The following is a 19,115-nucleotide window of genomic DNA, read 5'->3' as shown; positions in this document are numbered from 1 at the left end:
CCATTGCCAAAATGCCAGGCCTTGCACATCTCCCCTACCCGCTTCTCCCGTAACCAATAAATAGGCACCAGGGTCTCTGACCTGGAGGATTGGCTAATATCCCTCTTCCAAGACCTAACGAGCCCCCAGCTTCTTCTTTTCTTCTGTCTCGGGGCCTCCCCCTTGCCCTTTATTTGCCCATGATACTCAGGCGCTCGCCCTCCGCCTCTGAGCTTGTCGTCTGCCTGTCCATCTCCCACCTCCCACCCCACCCCCACCCCTCCCCATCCCTCCCACTTTGTCTTCCTCCTCTTCCTCTTCCCTGGGAGTCCAATTGCATTTGCAGAAGACTCCCTGGGGCCAGGCAGGGGATGTGTGTATGTGTGTGTCCACGCCCAGGCCACCCCTGAACCTGTGCTCCAGCCCATCCCTGCCCCTCTTCACCTAGTGCCCAGAGGCCTCCTGTTGGCAGCCTCTCTGCTTCAGGCCCACCTGGGGGGTATGGAGTCACCTCCACTCTTCCTGGGCAGCTGGGGGCCCCTTCGCAGTCTCTCCACCCCCTCTCCCCTTCTGCTCAGGCCCCATGCCCGGCCCTGAGGCTTGGAGAGCCTAGTAAGTGCCCTATCAACATGTTAATCAAATTACTTAGGAGCTAAAATTGACGCTGTTCATTAATTATACAAGATTATGCTAATTGTGCATGCAAATGCATGCAGGGGAACAGAAGGTGTTCAGGCGCATGGTGGGCCATTAGCATAGAGGATGGGGTGCGGGTGCATTGGCATGCTAATGTATGCGCCCGGGCTATTTATAGTGCCCCAGCCCATCTGCACTGCAGCCACCTCTACCCTGGATGGGGATCCTGTGGGGAGGCCAGGTCCAGGCCTGGCAGGTGGTTGTGACCCTGGGGACACTTGTCTTGGCTGCTACTGCAAACCAAGACCAGGAAGCAGCCTGGGTCACCTCCACATGGGCCTGAACTTTGTCAACAACCTCCCATTCACCTCCTCTTCTCCAGCCTTGACCCTTAGGTACCTGCTTCTTTCCGGAGGCAAAATGACTCTTCCAAATGATGCAGTCAGTGAGCCCCCCCCCCCCACCGGATTCCCCATCACCCTCAGGCTCCAAACCCAGCGTGACTTAGCGCCAGCCACTAATCTTGCCACCCTGGGGGAGTGTGCCATTGGTGCCAGTGGCCCTTGGCACAGCTCCTCTTCCCTTTGCCTCCTGCTTCTCAGTGAGGCCCTTCAAGACCCAGTGCCCAAGGTCAAGTGTGATCTCTAGGACCCCTCCCACCTCTCCCAGGCAGAAGTGGCTGCTGCAGATGACACTTGGCAGATGACCCTGCCACGCCCACCACTTTGCCTTGCTGAGCGGAGCCCGTGTCTTCTGCCCTAGTGGGTGGCAGTTTCCAGATCTGGTTCGCGTCTGGAGCCGCAGTGCCTGGCACGTGGGAGGAATCGACCCATCTCCTTAAGTGGGGGTGTGGGCCGAAGGAGGGAGTGGATGGGCAGACAGCAATAGGAGATGGACACTCTAGAGAGCCAGTCTGCCCCAGGAGATGTCCTGTGTCTTCTGAGGCTCTTGGCCTCAAGGGAAAGTCCTTTAGGATAAAAAGTAGTGGAGGAGCCCCTCTTCCTAGTTCCTCATCCCAGGCCACAGCGCCTACTCTGGACTTGGAACTACACATCCAGTTGTAGTCCACCCTTGGCTCCCAGTGAGCTTCCTCTCCCAAGGCTTTCCCAGAATCCTCTGTGGTTGCGAGTACCCTGTCCTAACTCCTTGTCTGCCCACTGCACTTCTTTGTAGATCCGTACTGTCCAATGTGACAACCCAGAGCCCTGTGTGACCATTTGTAACTAAAAAGGAACAAAATTTAAAATCCAGTTCCTCGGTCACCCTAACCGCATCGCAAGGGCTCGGTAGCCACATGTGGCCAGCAGCTAGCATTCCAAGGGAAGTTCTACCGAACAGCACTGGAATCTCAATATTCAGTCCTTGCCGTGGCCCTCCTGTAGTTGCCAGTGCACTTGTGGGCTCAGTCCAACTCTTTCTGGTACTGACAGCTTCCTCTTCGGAGGTGGGCGCAGGATTTCAGTCCTAAGAAAGTGTCCAGGGGAATGCAGGGAGGGACACAACTGTGAAAAGCCTGGGCTCTCAGACTGGGGTTCCTGGGAGCAGAGCCTGAGATGAGCAGCCTGCGAAAAGTGCTTATTGGAGGAGAGCTCCCAGGAGAAAGGGAGCGAGGGGGCAGGGCAGGGCTGGAGGGGGCACTTAGCAAGGTGGTCGTCTGAGGCTGCGTCCAGCACCAGCCTGACCCCACAGGGTAGTCCCGAGTGTGAACGGCTTCCGGAGTTGGTCCTCCTTGCAGGGTCAGTCTGTCCCTGGCTGTGGGCTGCTGGACAGGAGGACAGGTCGTGGGGGCAACTGAGAAGCCATTCACAGCCACACTGCCAGCAGCTGGGGGGTGTGGCACGCAGGCAGGCCCCACCCCGCTACATAACACCCTGCCATTGATTTGCAGAAAGCAACTCCATCCCGCCCTGCTCTCCACCCCCTGGGCACCCAGAGTGTAAAGTGGGTTCCGCTCCCTGCTCCCTGCTCCGTCATCACCTTCAGTGTCTTCATCTCGGCAGGGTCTCTTCTGAGCAGAGCACTGTGTGCTGTGGGGTCATCCTGAGAGCTTGCTTGCTTGCACTTGCATCGTGCCTGGCCCAGCCTTTGCTCCTGTATTGGTAGTATTCCATTGACCCGGGAAAGTTTGTTTCCTTTCGTCTTAAGAAGTTTTTATGGCTGGCTCCGTGGCTCACTAGGCTAATCCTCCGCCTGTGGCGCCGGCACCCCGGGTTCTAGTCCCATTTGGGGTGTCGGATTCTGTCCCGGTTGCCCCTCTTCCAGGCCAGCTCTCTGCTGTGGCCCAGGAAGGCAGTGGAGGATGGCTCAGGTCCTTGGGCTCCTGCACCCACATGGGAGACCAGGAGGAAGCACCTGGCTCCTGGCTTCGGATTGGCGCTGCACCGGCTGTAGCAGCCATTTGGGGGGTGAAGCAATGGAAGGAAGACCTTTCTCTGTGTCTCTCTCTAACTCTACCTGTCAAAAAAAAAAAAAAAAGTTTTACTTCTCGATCAATAAAAAGCATCGATAGTGATGTTAACTTTAGGCCGTGGGAAGGCAGGTGTGTGGACGAACTACTCGTACCTCTCATTTGAATCAGCGGCCTCAGGTTTGTGATGCACAACTGCCACCCTCTAAGTGCTTTATTAGCTGGGTGACCACTGTTCACAGCTCTCCACCTGGCCTCGGACTGAAGTTCTCTGTTACGTGGCGTACTTAGCGTGTAGGCAGAATATGCTATTGGGAGGTCAGCCTGATGCCGCCACGCCAGGGGCACCACTTAGGATGGACTGATGAACCCACAATGACCTTCACCAGTGACCAACGCTTGCCCCCTCTTGCTCAACCATTCCTTAACCCTGAAGGCTTCCTTAGAACAGCAGCGGCAGCAGCCACGCGTCCAAAACCAGGAGCAACGCTGAGCCGCTCCTCTGCAGCCCTGATGAATTTGTAACCTTGAGGAAATCCCCATGAATTAACTCTAAGGTCCCCAGGCGGCTTTCCAAGGAGGGCTCGCTGTGCAGTCCTGCAGTGCCAGCCTTGCGGCTGGGCTCTGACAGCCCCACTTGGAAGGACGTTTCATGACTCTTGTCAGCATCAGTGGTTCACAAAAACCCAAGTTCATGTCCCAGCTTTAGCACTTACTTATTGTGACTGTAGGTTAATCTCACTTAAACTCAGTTTTTAAAAAAAATGATTGATTTTTGCATTTGAAAGGCAGAGCTGGGGTTGGGGGGGCAAGATCTTCCATCCACAGGTTCACTCTCCAAATGGCCCACAATAGCTGGGACTGGCTCAGGTGGAAGCCAGGAGCCAGGAGCTTCATCCAGGTCTTCCACATGGGTGGCAGGGGCCCAAGTACTCAAGCCATCTGCTGCTTTCCCAGGCACATTAGCAGGAGCTGGGTCAGAAGTAGAGCAGCAGAGGGGCCAGCGCTGTGGTGTAGCCAGTAAAGCCACTGCCTGCACCACCGCCTGCAGTGCCGGCATCCCATATGGCGCTAGTTCGAGTCCCAGCTGCTCCACTTCCGATCCAGCTCTCTGCTCTGGCCTGGGAAAGCAATGGAAGATGGACGGAGTTCTTGGACCCCTGCACCCACGTGGGAGACCCAGAAGAAGCTCCTGGCTTTGGATCAGCTCAGCTCCAGCCGTGGCAGCCGGTTGGGGAGTGGACCAGTAGATTGAAGACCTTTATCTCCCTGCCTCTCCTTCTCTGTGTAACTCTTTCAAGTAAATAAACATTTTCTTTAAAAAAAAAAAAAAAAAAAAAAGTAGAGCAGCAGAAACTCATTGCTAACGTAGGATGTCAGAATCCCAAGGAGCAGTTTAATCCGCTGTGCCACAGAGCCAGCCCCAACCTCAGTTTTCTCACCTGCAAAATAGGAATGCTTACAGACCTGTACCACCTCCTGGATCAAACAAGATAGTGCCAGGTGAGCAACTCAGCAGCTGCTTGATCCAGTAGGCCTGGCTGATTCGGGGCTGGGGTTGTGTTGTTTTGTGTTTACCTCCCTGAAGCATTCTGTTGGACATTCACCCTTGTATTGATGGCATTTTCTTCTGCTAATTCTCATGGGACGTGACCTCTCTCACCACCCTTCCTGTGAGGTCCAGGTGAGACTGTGCACACAGAGGGCCTCATGGCCACAGTGGGGAAGGTGCTGCACACGGTTCTTCCTCCGTGGGGACACTTGGGCTGACCAGGGCCATGAGCTTGGCCTTGCCTTGCTATCCTCTGCTTTTGGCCCACCCCAGCCAGAAGAAAAACAGGCTTCCCTGGATTCCTTCCAGTGCACAGGGCCGGGCTTGGAGAGGGCTGCTCAGAGAACGCTTCTGGGCTCGTCTGGGCTTTGGGGGTAGAGTTCTTTCCTGTTGCTGGCCTTCAGCTAAACGCACATCCCTTCCTGCCCCGGATCCCCCTATAGGGTGTCCCAGGCCCCAGCACTTGTCATCATGAACCCAGACCCTGCCCAGGCTCTCTTCCCTAAGGGGGCACAGTCCCTCGGTCCCCACGTCCATGTGTGTGTTTGGTCTTCCAGCTCCTGCACACCAGGCTCCCCGATCCTCCCCTGGTTCCCAGCCCCACGCCAGGCCTCTGCATGGCTGTGGCTTGGGGGAACTTCCAGCCCCTCTCTCCTCTCCTGATACTCTCCTCATCCTCTCCCAACTGCCCTGGCACCAGCCTGTGTCCTCACCTTGGCCTCTCTAGCTCCCAGGGATGGGGAAAGAAAAGTTCAGGCAGGTCCCAAGTGCACTTGGGGCTAAGGGTAGGCAGGTGCTCCAGAGCAGAGGTGGGGGCACCGCTCCCGGTCTTCCAAGACCCGAGCTCCAGGCCTGCCCTTGGAAGGCAGGTGCCTTGGGGGCCATTCACCTTTGCCAAAGCATAACCTTCCAAAAGGCCAAGGCGTGATTCCTGTATGAGTCACTACTGAGCATGTGCTGAGCTTTCTAGAACTGTAGATGAGGGAAGGATGGGATGACAAAGATCATTCGAAGAAAAGAGAAACTGAACCACACACAGGTTTGTGGAAAATGCACATGGTCTTTTAACCCCATCTTCCAGGAACTTTTTGAAGTACTTTCATATAGGTATAGATGTAGGTGTGGGGAGAGACAAGTAAAGGGGAGAGAGGAGGTGAGGAGGTTTGTGAAAACCATCGGAAGAAGATTGCCAAGTTATGGAGCCGGCATTGAGGCGCAGTGGGTTAAGCTGCTGCTTGGAACACTGGAATCCCATATTAGAGTGTCATTCCAAGTCCCCGCTGCTCTACTTCCAACCCAGCTCCCTGCTAATGCACCTGGGAAAGCAGCAGAAGATGGCCTGCGAGCTCAGGCCCCTGCCGCCTACACGGGAGACTCAGATGGAGTTCCAGGCTTCTGGCTTCAGCCTGGCTTAGCTATGACCATTGGTGCCACGTGTGGAGTGAACATGGGTGGAAGATAACTTTCTTCTCACTCTCTTATTGCTCTGCTTTTCAAATAAAAAAAATTTTTTTTTGACAGGCAGAGTGGACAGTGAGAGAGAGAGACAGAGAGAAAGGTCTTCCTTTTTGCCGTTGGTTCACCCTCCAATGGCTGCTGCGGACAGCGCATCTCACTTATGTGAAGCCAGGAGCCAGGTGCTTCTCCTGGTCTCCCATGCGGGTGCAGGGCCCAAGGACTTGGGCCATCCTCCACTGCCTCCCCGGGCCATAGCAGAGAGCTGGCCTGGAAGAGGGGCAACCGGGACAGACTCCGGCGCCCCAACCGGGACTAGAACCCTGTGTGCTGGCGCCGCAGGCGGAGGATTAGCCTATTGAGCCACGGCACCGGCCTCAAATAAATCTTTTAAAACTCTTAAGTTCTTTTTTTAAAGGTCTCCAAAGGTAATTTTTAAAAATATTTACTTATTTTGAAAGGCAGAGTTAGAAAGAGAATCTTCCACCCACTGGTTCATTCCCCAAATGGCCACATGGCCAGACCAAAGCCAGGAGCTTCTTCTGAGTCTCCCACATGGGTGGCAGGGGCCTAAGCACTTGGGCCACCCTTTGCTGCTTTCCCAGGTCATTAGCAGGGAGCTGGATCAGAAGGGGAGCAGCAGGGACTTGAACCAACACCCATAAGGGATCCAGGCGCTGCAGGTGGCAGCTTTACCTGCTACACGACAGTGCCAGCCCCAAACCCCTATATTCTTAAAAAAAAAAATTGCCAAGTTAAACATATAGGTGGTTAATGTCCAAAGGACAATACAATTGTAACCTTTAACCCTAATTTCTCTACCAAAATAAATCTGTTATTCTCTCTACAAATATCAGTTGCATCTTACCAGTTTTCTACAAATCAGTCCTAACTACAGAGTCTGGGTCTGGTCAATAGTAAATGCAAGTCAGTTACTTCCCCAGACAGTGGGACGCCTCCAGGGTGGCGTGGTTAGCTTAATGTCCCAGTGCAGTGTCGTCCACCACCAACAGACCACAAGCTTCATATGCAATGTGGAACTTTCTAGTAGCCACATTTTAAAAGCCAAAAATAGTTAAAATTGTGATAATGTCGTATTTAACCCAATCTATATAAAATATTTCAACATGTAATCAATAGCAAAAAAGTTTCATATCTTTGTGTTTTGCAATCTTTGAACCCCAACGTGTGCTTTACGCTTACAGCACACTCAGAGTCACATTGCAAAGGTTCAAGGTCATATGGGCCCAGTGCCCATTGGCTAGCACAGCTCCAGGTCAGGGTTCTTAAACCACAGGCACCTGAGAATCACCTGGAGGGCTGATGAAAACACAGTGCCTGGCCCCACCCTAGTGTCTGACTCAGCAAGTCTAGGGCATGGGGGTGGGGGTGGGGGTGGGGGGTAAGAGTCTGCATTTCTAGCAAGTGCCTGGGTGAGGCTGATGCTGCTGGCGTGGTCCCTGTACTTTGAAACCCACTGTTCCAGGATAATTTGTTTTGGGGAAAGTGGGAAACAGGCGGAAAGAAAGACAAAGAGCGCTCCCATCTCAGTTCACTCCCCGAATGCCTACAACTGCTGATGCTGGGTGGAGACCACAGCCAGGAGCCAGGAACTCGATCCAGGTCTCCCATGTGGGTGGCCGGGAACCAACTGCTTGAGCTATCATCTGCTGCCCCCTCCCCCCCAAGTCTGCATTAGCAGGAAGCTGGAATCAAGCCAAGCACTGTGATGCACGATGCAGGCCTCTGAGTCCACGCCTTTAACTGCTAGACCTAATGCCCACCCCAACCAGGGTCACAGTTTCCTTCCCAGCCCTCTGGCTGGCAGCTGGGAGTAGCTGCAGGATCTCAGGTGAGTGCGGGCCTTGCTGTGACTGGGAGCAGCCTCGAGCGCCCCCAGCGGGAAGTGGGGGTGACTGCAGCAGCTCCATGCATGGTCTTGACTGTGTGCTGGCGGAGCTGAGGCTTAGAGAAGGGGGCTGACCCTGCATGCCCAGGCCTTGCGCTGCTTTCTCCTTATTCATCATGTTCTGCAGACAATGCCAGTCGGCCTCAAAACCTGCAATGTTCTGGAGCAGGTCCACATCCACAGAGGTGCTGGCAGGGCCCTGGGGTCCCGTGGAGGAAAGCCTCGAAGCCTCGTGTGGCCAGAGGAGGCCAAACAGGAGTATGGGAACTGGTGGGGCCCAAAGGACAGCCGGCTGGAGCCTGTACTAGAAAGGGAGAGTGTGGCAAGGCCAGGACGCTGCAAAGACAGGGGCCGTGGGGGTCGGATGTCCCAGGGCCAGGGCTGGAAGGCAGGCAGCCTTCAAGCATGGATGAATTTACCCCAGGTCACACGCTGAGTCATGTCTGGGCCACGGCTCCCATTTCAGCCCCATCCTAGGGGTCCTTCCTCTTGATTCTCTAGGTGCCGTAGGGAATGGAGTGGGGTGCAGGGGCACACGTGTGGATGTGGGGAAGTACAGACATGCCATCTTTGGGGGGTCCCTCCGTGCTTGTCCCATCACGGTGTATCCAAGGATTGGCACGAGTGCCCCGAGCACGGGTCTGCGTCCCATCCTGGTGTATTTCCCTCCCTCCAGCACCTGGTGCAGGACCAAGTGTTTGATTACAGGATTTGAAGGCTCTGGTCTGCCCTGTGTATGTGGTTAGGGACATGCTCGGCCACATGCGGATGTGGAACGTGTGTAAGGTGACTGCTGGGGGTGTGCAGGTATCTGTCTGTACCTTGGAGTATCTTAAGGTGACAGAGAGTGATGGCTCTGGCGTTTACCATGAGATAGGCAGAGTGTGTCTGCTGTACAGGGATGCTATTTGGGCACCCGGGAGGTGTCTGCACCTGGGGTGGCCTATGGGGCATATGTGGCGTCCACCTTTGGTGACTACTCTGTTGGGTGCATAGCAGCGAGCTGCACTGCCGGCTGTCCTGGGGGCGAATGGGGTGTCCACGCTGTGGACGTGCACTGTGTGGGATGCTCTGGGGTGTCTGCACTTCACAGCACTCTCTAGGGTCTATGGGTGGTCTATGCTGTGTGAAAGCACTGTCAGGGAATGTCCACTGTGGGTGGGACTGCAGCCGATGCTGCATCTGTACAAGGGCAGTCAAGCAAGGGGTCGTGACAGGTGCTGTGGACAGAGGCAGGGCCCCAGGGATGCGCATCCCTGGGAAAGACTGTCACCAGCTCCCCGTGAGAGGCTGCCCCAAGGCCCCCTTCCCTGTTCCAGGGCCCACTGGAGTCATTTTGGGGGGAGTAAGCTTTGGGGCCTTGTACCAAATCTTCTGAACACGAATTTCACGTTTGCAGACTTGGGAGGCAGGTTCGGTGAATTCAGGGGTGGCTCAAATTTGTTGCCCATACATCACTACTGTGTGTAGTAGTGAAGGGGCCCTCCCTGGCCTGGGGCCCCTACATGGTAATAGTCTACTAAAAATGGCTCCCAAATGGGTAAAGGCAAAATAAGCTGAGAGAGGCGCTCACACAGTGGCTCAAGGGGTGATGCCCTATGCCAGGACCCCCGGCAGGCTTTAGCCCTGGACTCCACAGTTTGTAAAGGGCACCTCCCTGGGTGCTCAGAGTCCCACTGGAGCTGAGGCAGATGGTGACCATGTTCTGGGTTGACTATGAGCGCAAGGGCCAGCGTATTGCCCGTGGCCACTTTCCTGGTGGGTGGCAGGGCCCAGGCCTCATCTCCAACCCCCTGCCTGCAAGGACTGGCAGACCAAGTGCTCCGTGTGTGTCTAAAAACCCAGCCTCATTGCTGCCTGGGCTGCACTTTTCCCTTTACTACCTGTGAAAAGGAAGACATTCGTCGTGTGAGGCACCATGTGTGAATGGTGGGTACTTTCCCTGTGTGGTTAGGTTTATGCAGTACAGCAGATGCACAGTGTGGAGCCGTGGAGTGTGTTGTACAAGATGGCCATACGGTGTTTGCAATAACTTTGAGTAATCACATACAACATAAAATGGTGTATTAACGTGTATTCTCTGCATGTTCCGTGCATATACCATGTACGATGCTTGTATGCTGTGCTTCATGGGTATAGCCTGTGTGTGATGAGTATGCCACATGTGTGCGATGTGTGTACCGCACATGGAGCACACCGTATAAGCTTGTGTGATGGTTACACCCTAAGCGTGTGCCATGACTGTGCTTTGTAATAGAACATAAGACAGATACTGTGTAAGGGACACATTGTGGTGCATGCATTGTGTGGCCCTTGGGCATACTGGGGGGGGGGGGGGAAACATGCAGGATGCTATGTCCTGGCTGCTGTGCCAAACATGTGATGGGCATATGACAGACACACAGTGAGTGGTTGGGTGTGAGTACCTGCTGCACATGGAGGATACATTGTGTGGGTGACGTATTGGGGGATACAATGTATGGGCTATAACTTGTAATTCTATAGTGTAGACAAAGCAGCCATACTCTTCATGATGACCGCACATGGTGTGGGTGCGAGATACACATTTTGTGGGGCTAATTAGCACTGTGTGTTGGGGGAGAATCAGGTGTACTATGGAAGTCATTGCAATGGGTCGATTGTACCTGTATATATGATGGGTGTGCACCTGTGAGCACAAGACCCAGGTACATCACTCTCCGGGGAGGGGGCATGGACGGGAGCAGCCGGACCCTCATCTGTTTCCAGAACCCCAGACCTTTGAGCCCACCGACCACACCGTTTCAGGTTCTTCCTGAAGTTCTTCCTCAAATGCAACCAGAACTGCCTGAAGAATGCGGGGAACCCCCGGGACATGCGCCGCTTCCAGGTGGGTTTGGGGAGAGAGGGAGGGGGTCCCATACCCCCCCCAGCAAACCTATGCCTTCCTGGGAGTGGTGGGGAGGCCAGGACCCTGCCCGGACACATCTCTGCCAGGGCCTGGTGCCAGCTGGGGGCGGGGCAGCTCCGTCTCAACTTACGCTGGCTGCCAAGGGAGGCTTCATTAGAGTCCCACTTAAGGAGATGCTAATTGTGACATTTTTACATGATTAACGACCCAGGTAATTTGCATAGTGTGAAGCCGAGAGCAGCTGCCCTTAGCGCATCTCCAGCCTGCACACCCTCCCGGTGCAGCGGTAGTGGGAGAAGGCAGCCCCTGTTTCCTGCCAGGATAGGGCGGGGGGCTCCCGCTGACAGTTCTCCAACTGATCCTGAGCCTCCAACCCCACTCGGGTGGGTACAGGCTGGTGTTGCTGTGTGCAGCAGCAGTCCCCACTCTGCCTGACCAGCCCATGTTTTTCGTGGCTCTTGATTGTTCTAGCTCCTAGGGGTGGCACCTGAGGCATCTGCCCCTCTTCTACCAGCTCAGCCCCCACAGACCCTGAACCCCAGCATCTGGCCACGGGACTCAAGTTGCAAGTTCTATAGCACAGCCCCTCCCGGGAACGCCCCCCAGAAACCCCAGTCAGGCTGGCCTTGGCTGTCCCCGCAGGTGGTGGTGTCCACGACTGTGAGCGTAGACGGCCACGTCCTGGCCGTGTCCGACAACATGTTTGTGCACAACAACTCGAAGCACGGCCGCAGGGCCCGCCGCCTGGACCCTTCTGAAGGTCAGGACCCTCGGCCCAGCCAGCCCCCCGGCCCCCTCCTCACTGCAGTCCCCTGACCTGGGTCCTCTCCTGCCTCCCAGCTGCCACCCCTTGCATCAAGGCCATTAGCCCTGGGGAGGGCTGGACCACAGGCGGCGCCACTGTCATCGTCATCGGCGACAACTTTTTCGACGGGTTGCAGGTCGTTTTCGGAAATGTGCTTGTATGGAGCGAGGTGGGCTCTCCCCTTCAGTCTCCCTGCGGGCCTTGGGGCTGGCTGCCCTCGCTGGGACAGGACCTGCAGGTCTCCCCTCTCTCCTTGCAGCTCATCACACCCCATGCCATCCGGGTGCAGACACCCCCACGACACATCCCCGGGGTGGTGGAGGTAACCCTCTCCTACAAGTCCAAGCAGTTTTGCAAGGGAGCCCCTGGCCGGTTTGTGTACACAGGTAAGGAGGCAGGAGGCAGGTGGCAGGTAATGGGTACTGCTGGTATGGCCACGCCCCTAGGCAGCTACTCTACACCTGCACCACACCCCACCTCTGCGTTCCCCCTGACCACTGCTGACATGGGACCTTCTGTCCCTCTCGGGCCTCTGTGGGTCAGGGAGTCTCCACCATCCAGCTCATTCTCTCTGCCTTGGGCATTCTCACTAGGGTCCCCACGCACCCCATCCCTCTGTCCAGGCAGAAGGGGGATGTTTATTTCAAAGATGCCCCAAATGCCCTCCATGCTCCCCCCCCACCCCGATCATTCTGGGCCAGGCCTCACACTACAGGCACAATGCCAGGGTGAGCAGTGGGACAGCCGGGTAAAATCCCCCCAACTCTGGCCACTGGCCCAGATCGTCACCTCCACTCTGGGTCCCACCCCTTCTCCCCACCCCCAACTGATGCGGAGGCTTGGCCATGACCCTGCTTACCCTCAGGGTGCCCCAGTCTAACCCCAGGAAGCTGAGCCACAGCCACAGAGTGGGGGACAGGGTGGAGAGTCCAAAGGAGCTTGAACAGGGAGGGATGGGGGGGGGCCTCACAGGAGAAGGAATAGCAGGTGTACAAGGCCCAGAAGTGAGGATGACACTCAGTCTGGGGTTGGAGGTGGGAAACGCTGGGCTTTGAGTCTGCCGCCCTAGGTCCGTGCCAGGCAACCTAAAGGAGTGGGGGAGGAGGGAGGCAAATGGCATGAGGCCCCACAGAGTGCCCTGGTGCGTGCCACACCCCTCCCTGGTGTGCACACAAGCTCTCGCCTTTGGGGACTGCTCCGAGTCCATCTGAGCCATAAGTGGATTTTTACTTTGCATGTGGTCACAGCGGCAGCTTATTATACAAACAGAAGCCGCTTCCCCAAGTCCTGCCCCCAGCAGCACAGACGCCCAATTTCCTTTGTGTTTTTTCTGTCTGCAAATGGGATCCCCTAGTGTCTGTGCGCTGATGCCCGGCGTGGTAAATATTTGTTGAAGGCGCGGAGGAAACTTTCCCGCTCCTCGCTGGTCCGTGCACAGGGTGATTTCCCTGGCCTTGGGCTGGGCTCGGTGAAGGGGATGTGCTGCCAGGCTCCAAGCCGGGGCGCCCTCCAACGCCGCCCCTCTCTCCAGCCCTGAATGAGCCCACCATCGACTACGGATTCCAGAGGCTGCAGAAGGTCATCCCCAGACACCCCGGAGACCCCGAGAGACTGCCCAAGGTACTCAGAGGGGCGGGGTGGGGAGGAGGATCCTGCGGGCGAGGGAGCGAGGTGGGGCTCCCCCTCCGTCCCGCTGTCTCCTCCCCTCCCTAGGAAGTGCTTTTGAAGCGGGCGGCCGACCTAGCTGAGGCTCTGTACGGAGTGCCCAGCAGTAACCAGGTAGGGCGCCGCCGCCACGCCTCCCAGCCCAGCCCGACCCGGCCCCCGCGGCTGCCCCGGCCTTGCCCTCCTCTCCTCTCCGCAGGAGCTCCTCCTGAAGCGCGCAGCCGACGTGGCCGAAGCCCTGTACAGCGCCCCCCGCGCGCCCGCGCCTCTCGGCTCCCTGGCCCCGAGCCACCCGCACCCCGCCGTCGTGGGCATCAACGCATTCAGCAGCCCGCTGGCCATCGCCGTGGGGGACGCCACGCCGGGAGCCGAGGCGGGTGCGTCCTGCCGCCCCCGCGCACCATCCCTGGGCACACCGACCGTGCGTGCCCCGCCTGCGCTGTGGCGCTGACCGCGGATCTCTCGCAGGCTACGCGCGCAGTTGCAGCAGTGCGTCGCCGCGCGGGTTCGCGCCCAGCCCCGGCTCGCAACAGAGCAGCTACGGCAGTGGCCTTGGAACTGGCCTTGGCGGCTATGGCGCGCCAGGCATGGCTAGCCTCGGTGTGCCCGGGTCCCCCAGCTTCCTCAACGGCTCCACGGCCACGTCGCCCTTCGCCAGTGAGTGTCCCCTGCCCGCAGTGGGGAGAGACCCGGGGCTCAGTCCAGCCCGGGGGAGGGCTCCCGGCGCCTGCCCCGTAAGGTAGATGCTAACTGCCGTGGGGGTCACACCCTGTCCTCCCTGCGTGCGACTCCCTCCCCGGGGCCAGAGTGTTTGCACCTTTAGCTCTTTGGGCTGACCCCAGTTGGACATAGTGCCTCCAGCGCCCGGGTCCCCCCTGACACCGGCATTAACGACAAGAAGGTTGGACCTGGTGTTTCACCACCTTTGCAGCTTCCACCAGAACTTCGGGAGGAGGCTAGCGCCCCCTGCCGGAGGGCTCAGGAGAGGCGGCTTCTAGCCGGTCCCTCGCTTGCCCAGAGGTGTCCGGCAGGTCTGGCTGGCTGGCTGGCACCAGAGGATGGGACTCCCTGCCACAGGGTGAGGCAGGCTGGCCGGCAAACCCGGCGCGGCCTCAGGTTGGCTACAGTTGTGAGTGAGCTCCTGTGGGTGCAGAGCCAGACAAACTTGGGGAAGAGCACGTGGTTTCACAGCCCCAGTCCTGCACGTGGGTGCTGTGGGTTCAGGCCTGGGTGCATGGGCCTCTCAGCCAGCAGTGGGCCTGGTCATACAGGAGAGAAGATGCCAAAGGCATCATCTTGTCCCCTTGCCTGCGGCCTGGACGGCACCCACATCACAGCCTCCGTGGACTTTAGGCGAGGCAGGCAGGGCGTAGAAAGGTGGGCGCCCCCAAGCCGAGGGCTGAAGGAAGAAGTCCTTTTTGCTGGAGGCTGGGCAATTGGGAGAGCAAGATCCCTGCACTTTACTCTCAAACATGGCACGTGGAAGACGGATGCAGGAGGCGTCCAGGGCCCAGTCTGAGATGACCGGGACCTGTGTTCAGCTGAAAGGAGAGCAGTGGGAGAAGGGCCAGACAGAGCCCAGAGCATGTTCGCAGAGGAAGTTAGGGTGCTTGTGGGCACTGTGATCCCAGACACAGGAGCCTTGTGCACCCCCAGGTCCACCCGCGTGTCTTGGCACCTCTCAGTCCCCGGGGGTTTGCCGCAGGAATGCTGCCCCTCCCCCCAGCTCATCTCTCACCGCTGTTAGGTTTCGCTGGAGGTTCTGCTTTCCTTTGGTTTTTATCTGGTCTGGTCCTGTGCCCTGGAAAAGAGTCCCCCAAGAAGGCGAGGGCTGGCCCAGGTCCCCTCAAGGCTTTTGACATCCCCAGACCCTGCCCTGTACCCTCCTCTAGCGGGGTCTGGTGCCTGGTCAGCTGCCCGGCCCTATGCTGGGGCCCCAACCAGCTGCTCACTCTGGTGCTGTCTCCCTGTTGTGTCTCCCACTGCCTTCCCTGCTGCGCCTGCCCCTCCCCGCCCCGCCCCGGAGTCATGCCCTCTAGCCCCCCGCTGGCGGCTGCCTCCTCCATGTCCCTCCCGGCCGCTGCCCCCACCACCAGCGTCTTCTCCTTCTCGCCTGTCAACATGATCTCCGCCGTCAAACAGAGGAGCGCCTTCGCCCCCGTGCTGCGCCCACCCAGCTCCCCACCCCAGGCCTGCCCCAGAGCCCACGGAGAGGGGCTTCCAGGTGAGGAAGGGCCCGGCAGTAGAGCTGCTGGGCTTGGGGCCCACCCCTGCGGCTCACACTGGTCGACCAGTTCTCCCTGGAGGCTGCAGTGCAAGCAGCTCTGCAGGGGTCCAAGGAGGCCTGGGTGGACTCCACTTCCCTGAGCCTCACCCCAGGGGGTGGTCACCGCACTGGACGCTCTCAGCTGCCACTTGGCCAGCTTAGATCCCAGTTAGACAAGGTCTGGAAACCACTCTGGCACCCCACTCTCATGGGGAACTGGAGGAACCCATATGCCTGCGCCCTGTACCTCCCTGTGTCCCCCAGAGGGCAGCACACACCACCAGAGAGGCTGGGTCCCTGCAGGAAGAGACTGGCCTGAGATCTGGTTTAGCCCAGCTCCTGCTCCCGCATTTCCTAGATTAGGAACTGGGACCAGCTCACTCCACCGACCTCCCAGTGACAAAACAGTGGTTTTCTCACTTTGCATGCGTGCAGCAAAGCCTCTCGGCCATTGTGACTTGCCCACTCAAGTGGTCATGGGAAACTCACCCGCGGGCAGAGGGAGCAGAGCAGGTCCCAGCTGATGGGTGATTGACGGCTGAGTAGAAGGAGGGGTCTGCCCCTCAGGGCTCACAGGTGTTTTTTTGTTTTATTTTTGACAGGCAGAGTGGACAGTGAGAGAGACAGAGAGAAAGGTCTTCCTTTGCCGTTGGTTCACCCTCCAATGGCCTCTGCGGCCAGCGCACCGCGCTGATCCGAAGGCAGGAACCAGGTGCTTCTCCTGGTCTCCCATGGGGTGCAGGGCCCAAGCACTTGGGCCATCCTCCACTGCCTTCCCGGGCCACCGCAGAGAGCTGGCCTGGAAGAGGGGCAACCGGGACAGAATCCGGCGCCCTGACCGGGACTAGAACCCGGTGTGCCGGCGCCACAAGGCAGAGGATTAGCCTGTTGAGCCACGGCGCCGGCCTACACAGGTGTTTCTGTAGATGGCCAGCAGCTGTCTCCAGGGGAGCTCCTAGGACTCAGCCCAGTGATTAGCACCTGGCTCAGTGCCTGGCATACAGTAGCAGCCTAAGAATAGTCAGTGAGAAATGGTGATCAATTCCATTTTCCACAGAGAGAGTATCCACCCACTGGTTCACTCCCCAAATGTCCACAACAGCCCCTAGCCAGGCTGGAGAACAAAACCAGGAGCCAGATGTTCAACCCGGTTCTCCCGTGTGAATGACGGGAGCCCAGTCCCTGGAGCCAGCGCTACTGCCTGTCAGGGTGGACGTTAGCAGGAAGCTAGAGTCAGGAGCCGGGTATCAAACCCTGACACTCCAGTACAGTCCTGGGGCATCTTACCTGGCCCCTTTAACCCTTAGGCAATGCCTACCCTGGCTGAGTTAATGAATAAATGGGCCAAGGGCTGCCGTTCAGTTTGTGGCGCTCTGAGCTGCAAGAGGCCAGGATAGAGCATGTCCTAAGGGACATTCCCCCAGCAGCAATGGGTGTTCTTTATAAAGAAACAATCAAGGTGGGTGGAAGGGCAGGCATCAGAGCACAGTGAGTGACGCTGTTGCTTGGGCACCAGCATCCCGTGTCGGAGTGCTGCTTCCAGTCCCAGCGACTCCATTTCTGGTCCAGCGGGCTGCTGATGCGCACCCTAGGAGGTAACAGATGATGGCTCAGGTGCAAGGGTCCCTGCCACCCATGTGGGAGACCCCGGTGGAGTTCTGAGTTTGTGATTTCAGCCTGACCCCACTCTGGCGACTGGACATTTGGGAAGTGAATGAGAGAATGGAAGATCTCTGTCTCCCCTCTGTCACTCCGCCTTTAAAAAAAAAAAAAAATTGATGTTCAGGTGAAGTAAATGAGTTTGTTGAAGACAACAGAGCCCTAAGCAGATCTGAGAAGGCCCCAGAACAGGATGGCTGCTTCATCACACGTACAGTTATTTATTTTGCACCCTGTTTCCAGGTTGTAGATCACTTGTCTTCACCCAGTTGTGTTTGGAGCTTAAAATGGGAGGGAGAGGGGGCAGAGGACCACCCCACCCCTCCGCCTGCACAGAGGGTTGTGGGAGGGGCAGGCTGGTGTGGAGCCTGGCAGGATGTGGCTTCTGCCTGCACCTAGAGGTGCTCCTGGACCCTGGCCACCACCTTGAGACCGGCCTTTGAAAAGGGGTGGGGGAAGCCTCGCCGTCCCATGGGGTTGGGGTAGCCGCCGCCAGCAGGCGGGCAGGACCCCAGGCTGCAGAGGCCTTACGGCTCCTTTCTCCTTGCTGACCGCAGACCAGTCTTTTGAGGATTCTGACAAGTTCCACTCTCCAGCCCGGGGGCTCCAGGGCCTGGCATACTCCTAACTACGGTAGGTCTCTGCCCGGGTCTCGCTCGCACCACAAGTCATCGGCGGGGCTGGGGAGCTGGGTCCCAGGTCTCCCTCCCCAGGGCCTGCCTGGACAGGCTGTGGGATGCACACAGCCCATGCTGGCAAGCTGAAGAGAAGGGTCTTGCTGTGCCCTGGGAGCCAGCCTTCCTCCAGGACCTTCTCCCCTCCTCCTGTCTGCCCACCAGGTTTGCAGGTGTTGCCCCCCCGGAGCCCGGACTGGACGTCCCTCTGGGATTCACACCCACACCGTGAACGGCAGCACAGATACAGGGTCATGGCTGCAGCAGACCTCAACCCACGGGGTGAAGGGGGAGGGGGGAGCCCTTCCTCCCTGCCCTCAAGGTCCCCGTGACCCCACAAGCGGCTCTCGCCTCCCTTTCTCGGGGCTAGTCCGAAGCCCCAGCACTGTGCCGATGCTCTGGATGGGAGAGCACCTGGGGAGGCGCTGGGCTGTGAGTCCGCGGGCGCTGGGTCGGCTCCAGCCCCCATGAGATGGCTCGTGTACAGACCAGGGATGTCAGTGAGGGGGGCACAGGATGGGGACAGCTCAGGGAGAGGCGACCTGGAAAGGTCCTGTTTCCATCTGACCCATCTCCACTGGCCAAGCATCCCGACTGCCCTCTGGCTAAGACTCGGTGCCCAGGCTCCCATGGAGCTTCTGACGGCCACTTGGGTCCCGTGACTGTCCCTACTTCCCTCATGTCCTGCACATTCATGCTCACCATGTCATGCCTCCCTGGGGGCTTTGGGCATGGAGGATGCAGAAGCGGGGGTGTCAGCCCTACTGGATTTGGGATCTCATGGACTCTGGCTGGCACCATGGACTGGGCCCAGCTGCCCCCCAAGCGGCCTCACACTCTGCTAAGTTTGGGGAAAACAACAATAAAGCAGCTGCAGGCAGCCCCAGCCTCTCTCGCCTGCTTCCTTGCTGTGGCTCTGTTTCTCCAAGCAGCTCCCACGAGGCCTTGCAGACCATGCCCCGAGGCACCCTTGCACCAAGGGCTTCTGAAACAGCCATGGAGTCCAACTGACCATGTATGTCCTGCCCATGTCTGCTCTCAGGCCCTATGTGGGAGACAGGCTCTGCTCCACCCTGCTGTGATCAGGGACCCAACCTGGCCACTGAGGACTTGGTCCCCCAGCCTGGAAGACTCTGCTGGGAACCAGGACAGACTTGCCCAGAAGCAAAATGCGGCCCCACAAACAGGCTGCAGGCCACGCCTCTCCCTACCCCTGGG

The 19,115-nt window shown here is 58.0% G+C and overlaps 1 protein-coding gene across 1 annotated transcript in view; it reads left to right on the top strand.

Moving 5' to 3' along the window:
- Positions 1-18,770, top strand: part of EBF4 (EBF family member 4) — a 73,026-nt gene extending 54,256 nt beyond the window's left edge. Inside the window, exons 8-18 of the mRNA XM_062202302.1 lie at positions 10,726-10,807; positions 11,471-11,588; positions 11,669-11,802; positions 11,893-12,019; positions 13,165-13,253; positions 13,347-13,412; positions 13,498-13,675; positions 13,767-13,955; positions 15,325-15,522; positions 17,781-17,856; positions 18,063-18,770. Coding sequence (XP_062058286.1) covers positions 10,726-10,807; positions 11,471-11,588; positions 11,669-11,802; positions 11,893-12,019; positions 13,165-13,253; positions 13,347-13,412; positions 13,498-13,675; positions 13,767-13,955; positions 15,325-15,522; positions 17,781-17,851 — 1,252 coding nt within the window. The 3' untranslated portion in view covers positions 17,852-17,856; positions 18,063-18,770. The remainder of the gene's footprint in view (positions 1-10,725; positions 10,808-11,470; positions 11,589-11,668; positions 11,803-11,892; positions 12,020-13,164; positions 13,254-13,346; positions 13,413-13,497; positions 13,676-13,766; positions 13,956-15,324; positions 15,523-17,780; positions 17,857-18,062) is intronic.
- The last annotated feature ends 345 nt before the right edge of the window (positions 18,771-19,115 follow it).

The sequence above is a fragment of the Lepus europaeus genome, chromosome 10, assembly GCF_033115175.1.
Source record: "Lepus europaeus isolate LE1 chromosome 10, mLepTim1.pri, whole genome shotgun sequence".
In the NCBI taxonomy this organism is placed as follows: Eukaryota; Metazoa; Chordata; class Mammalia; order Lagomorpha; family Leporidae; genus Lepus; species Lepus europaeus.
This window is presented reverse-complemented; position numbering and strand designations above follow the sequence as displayed.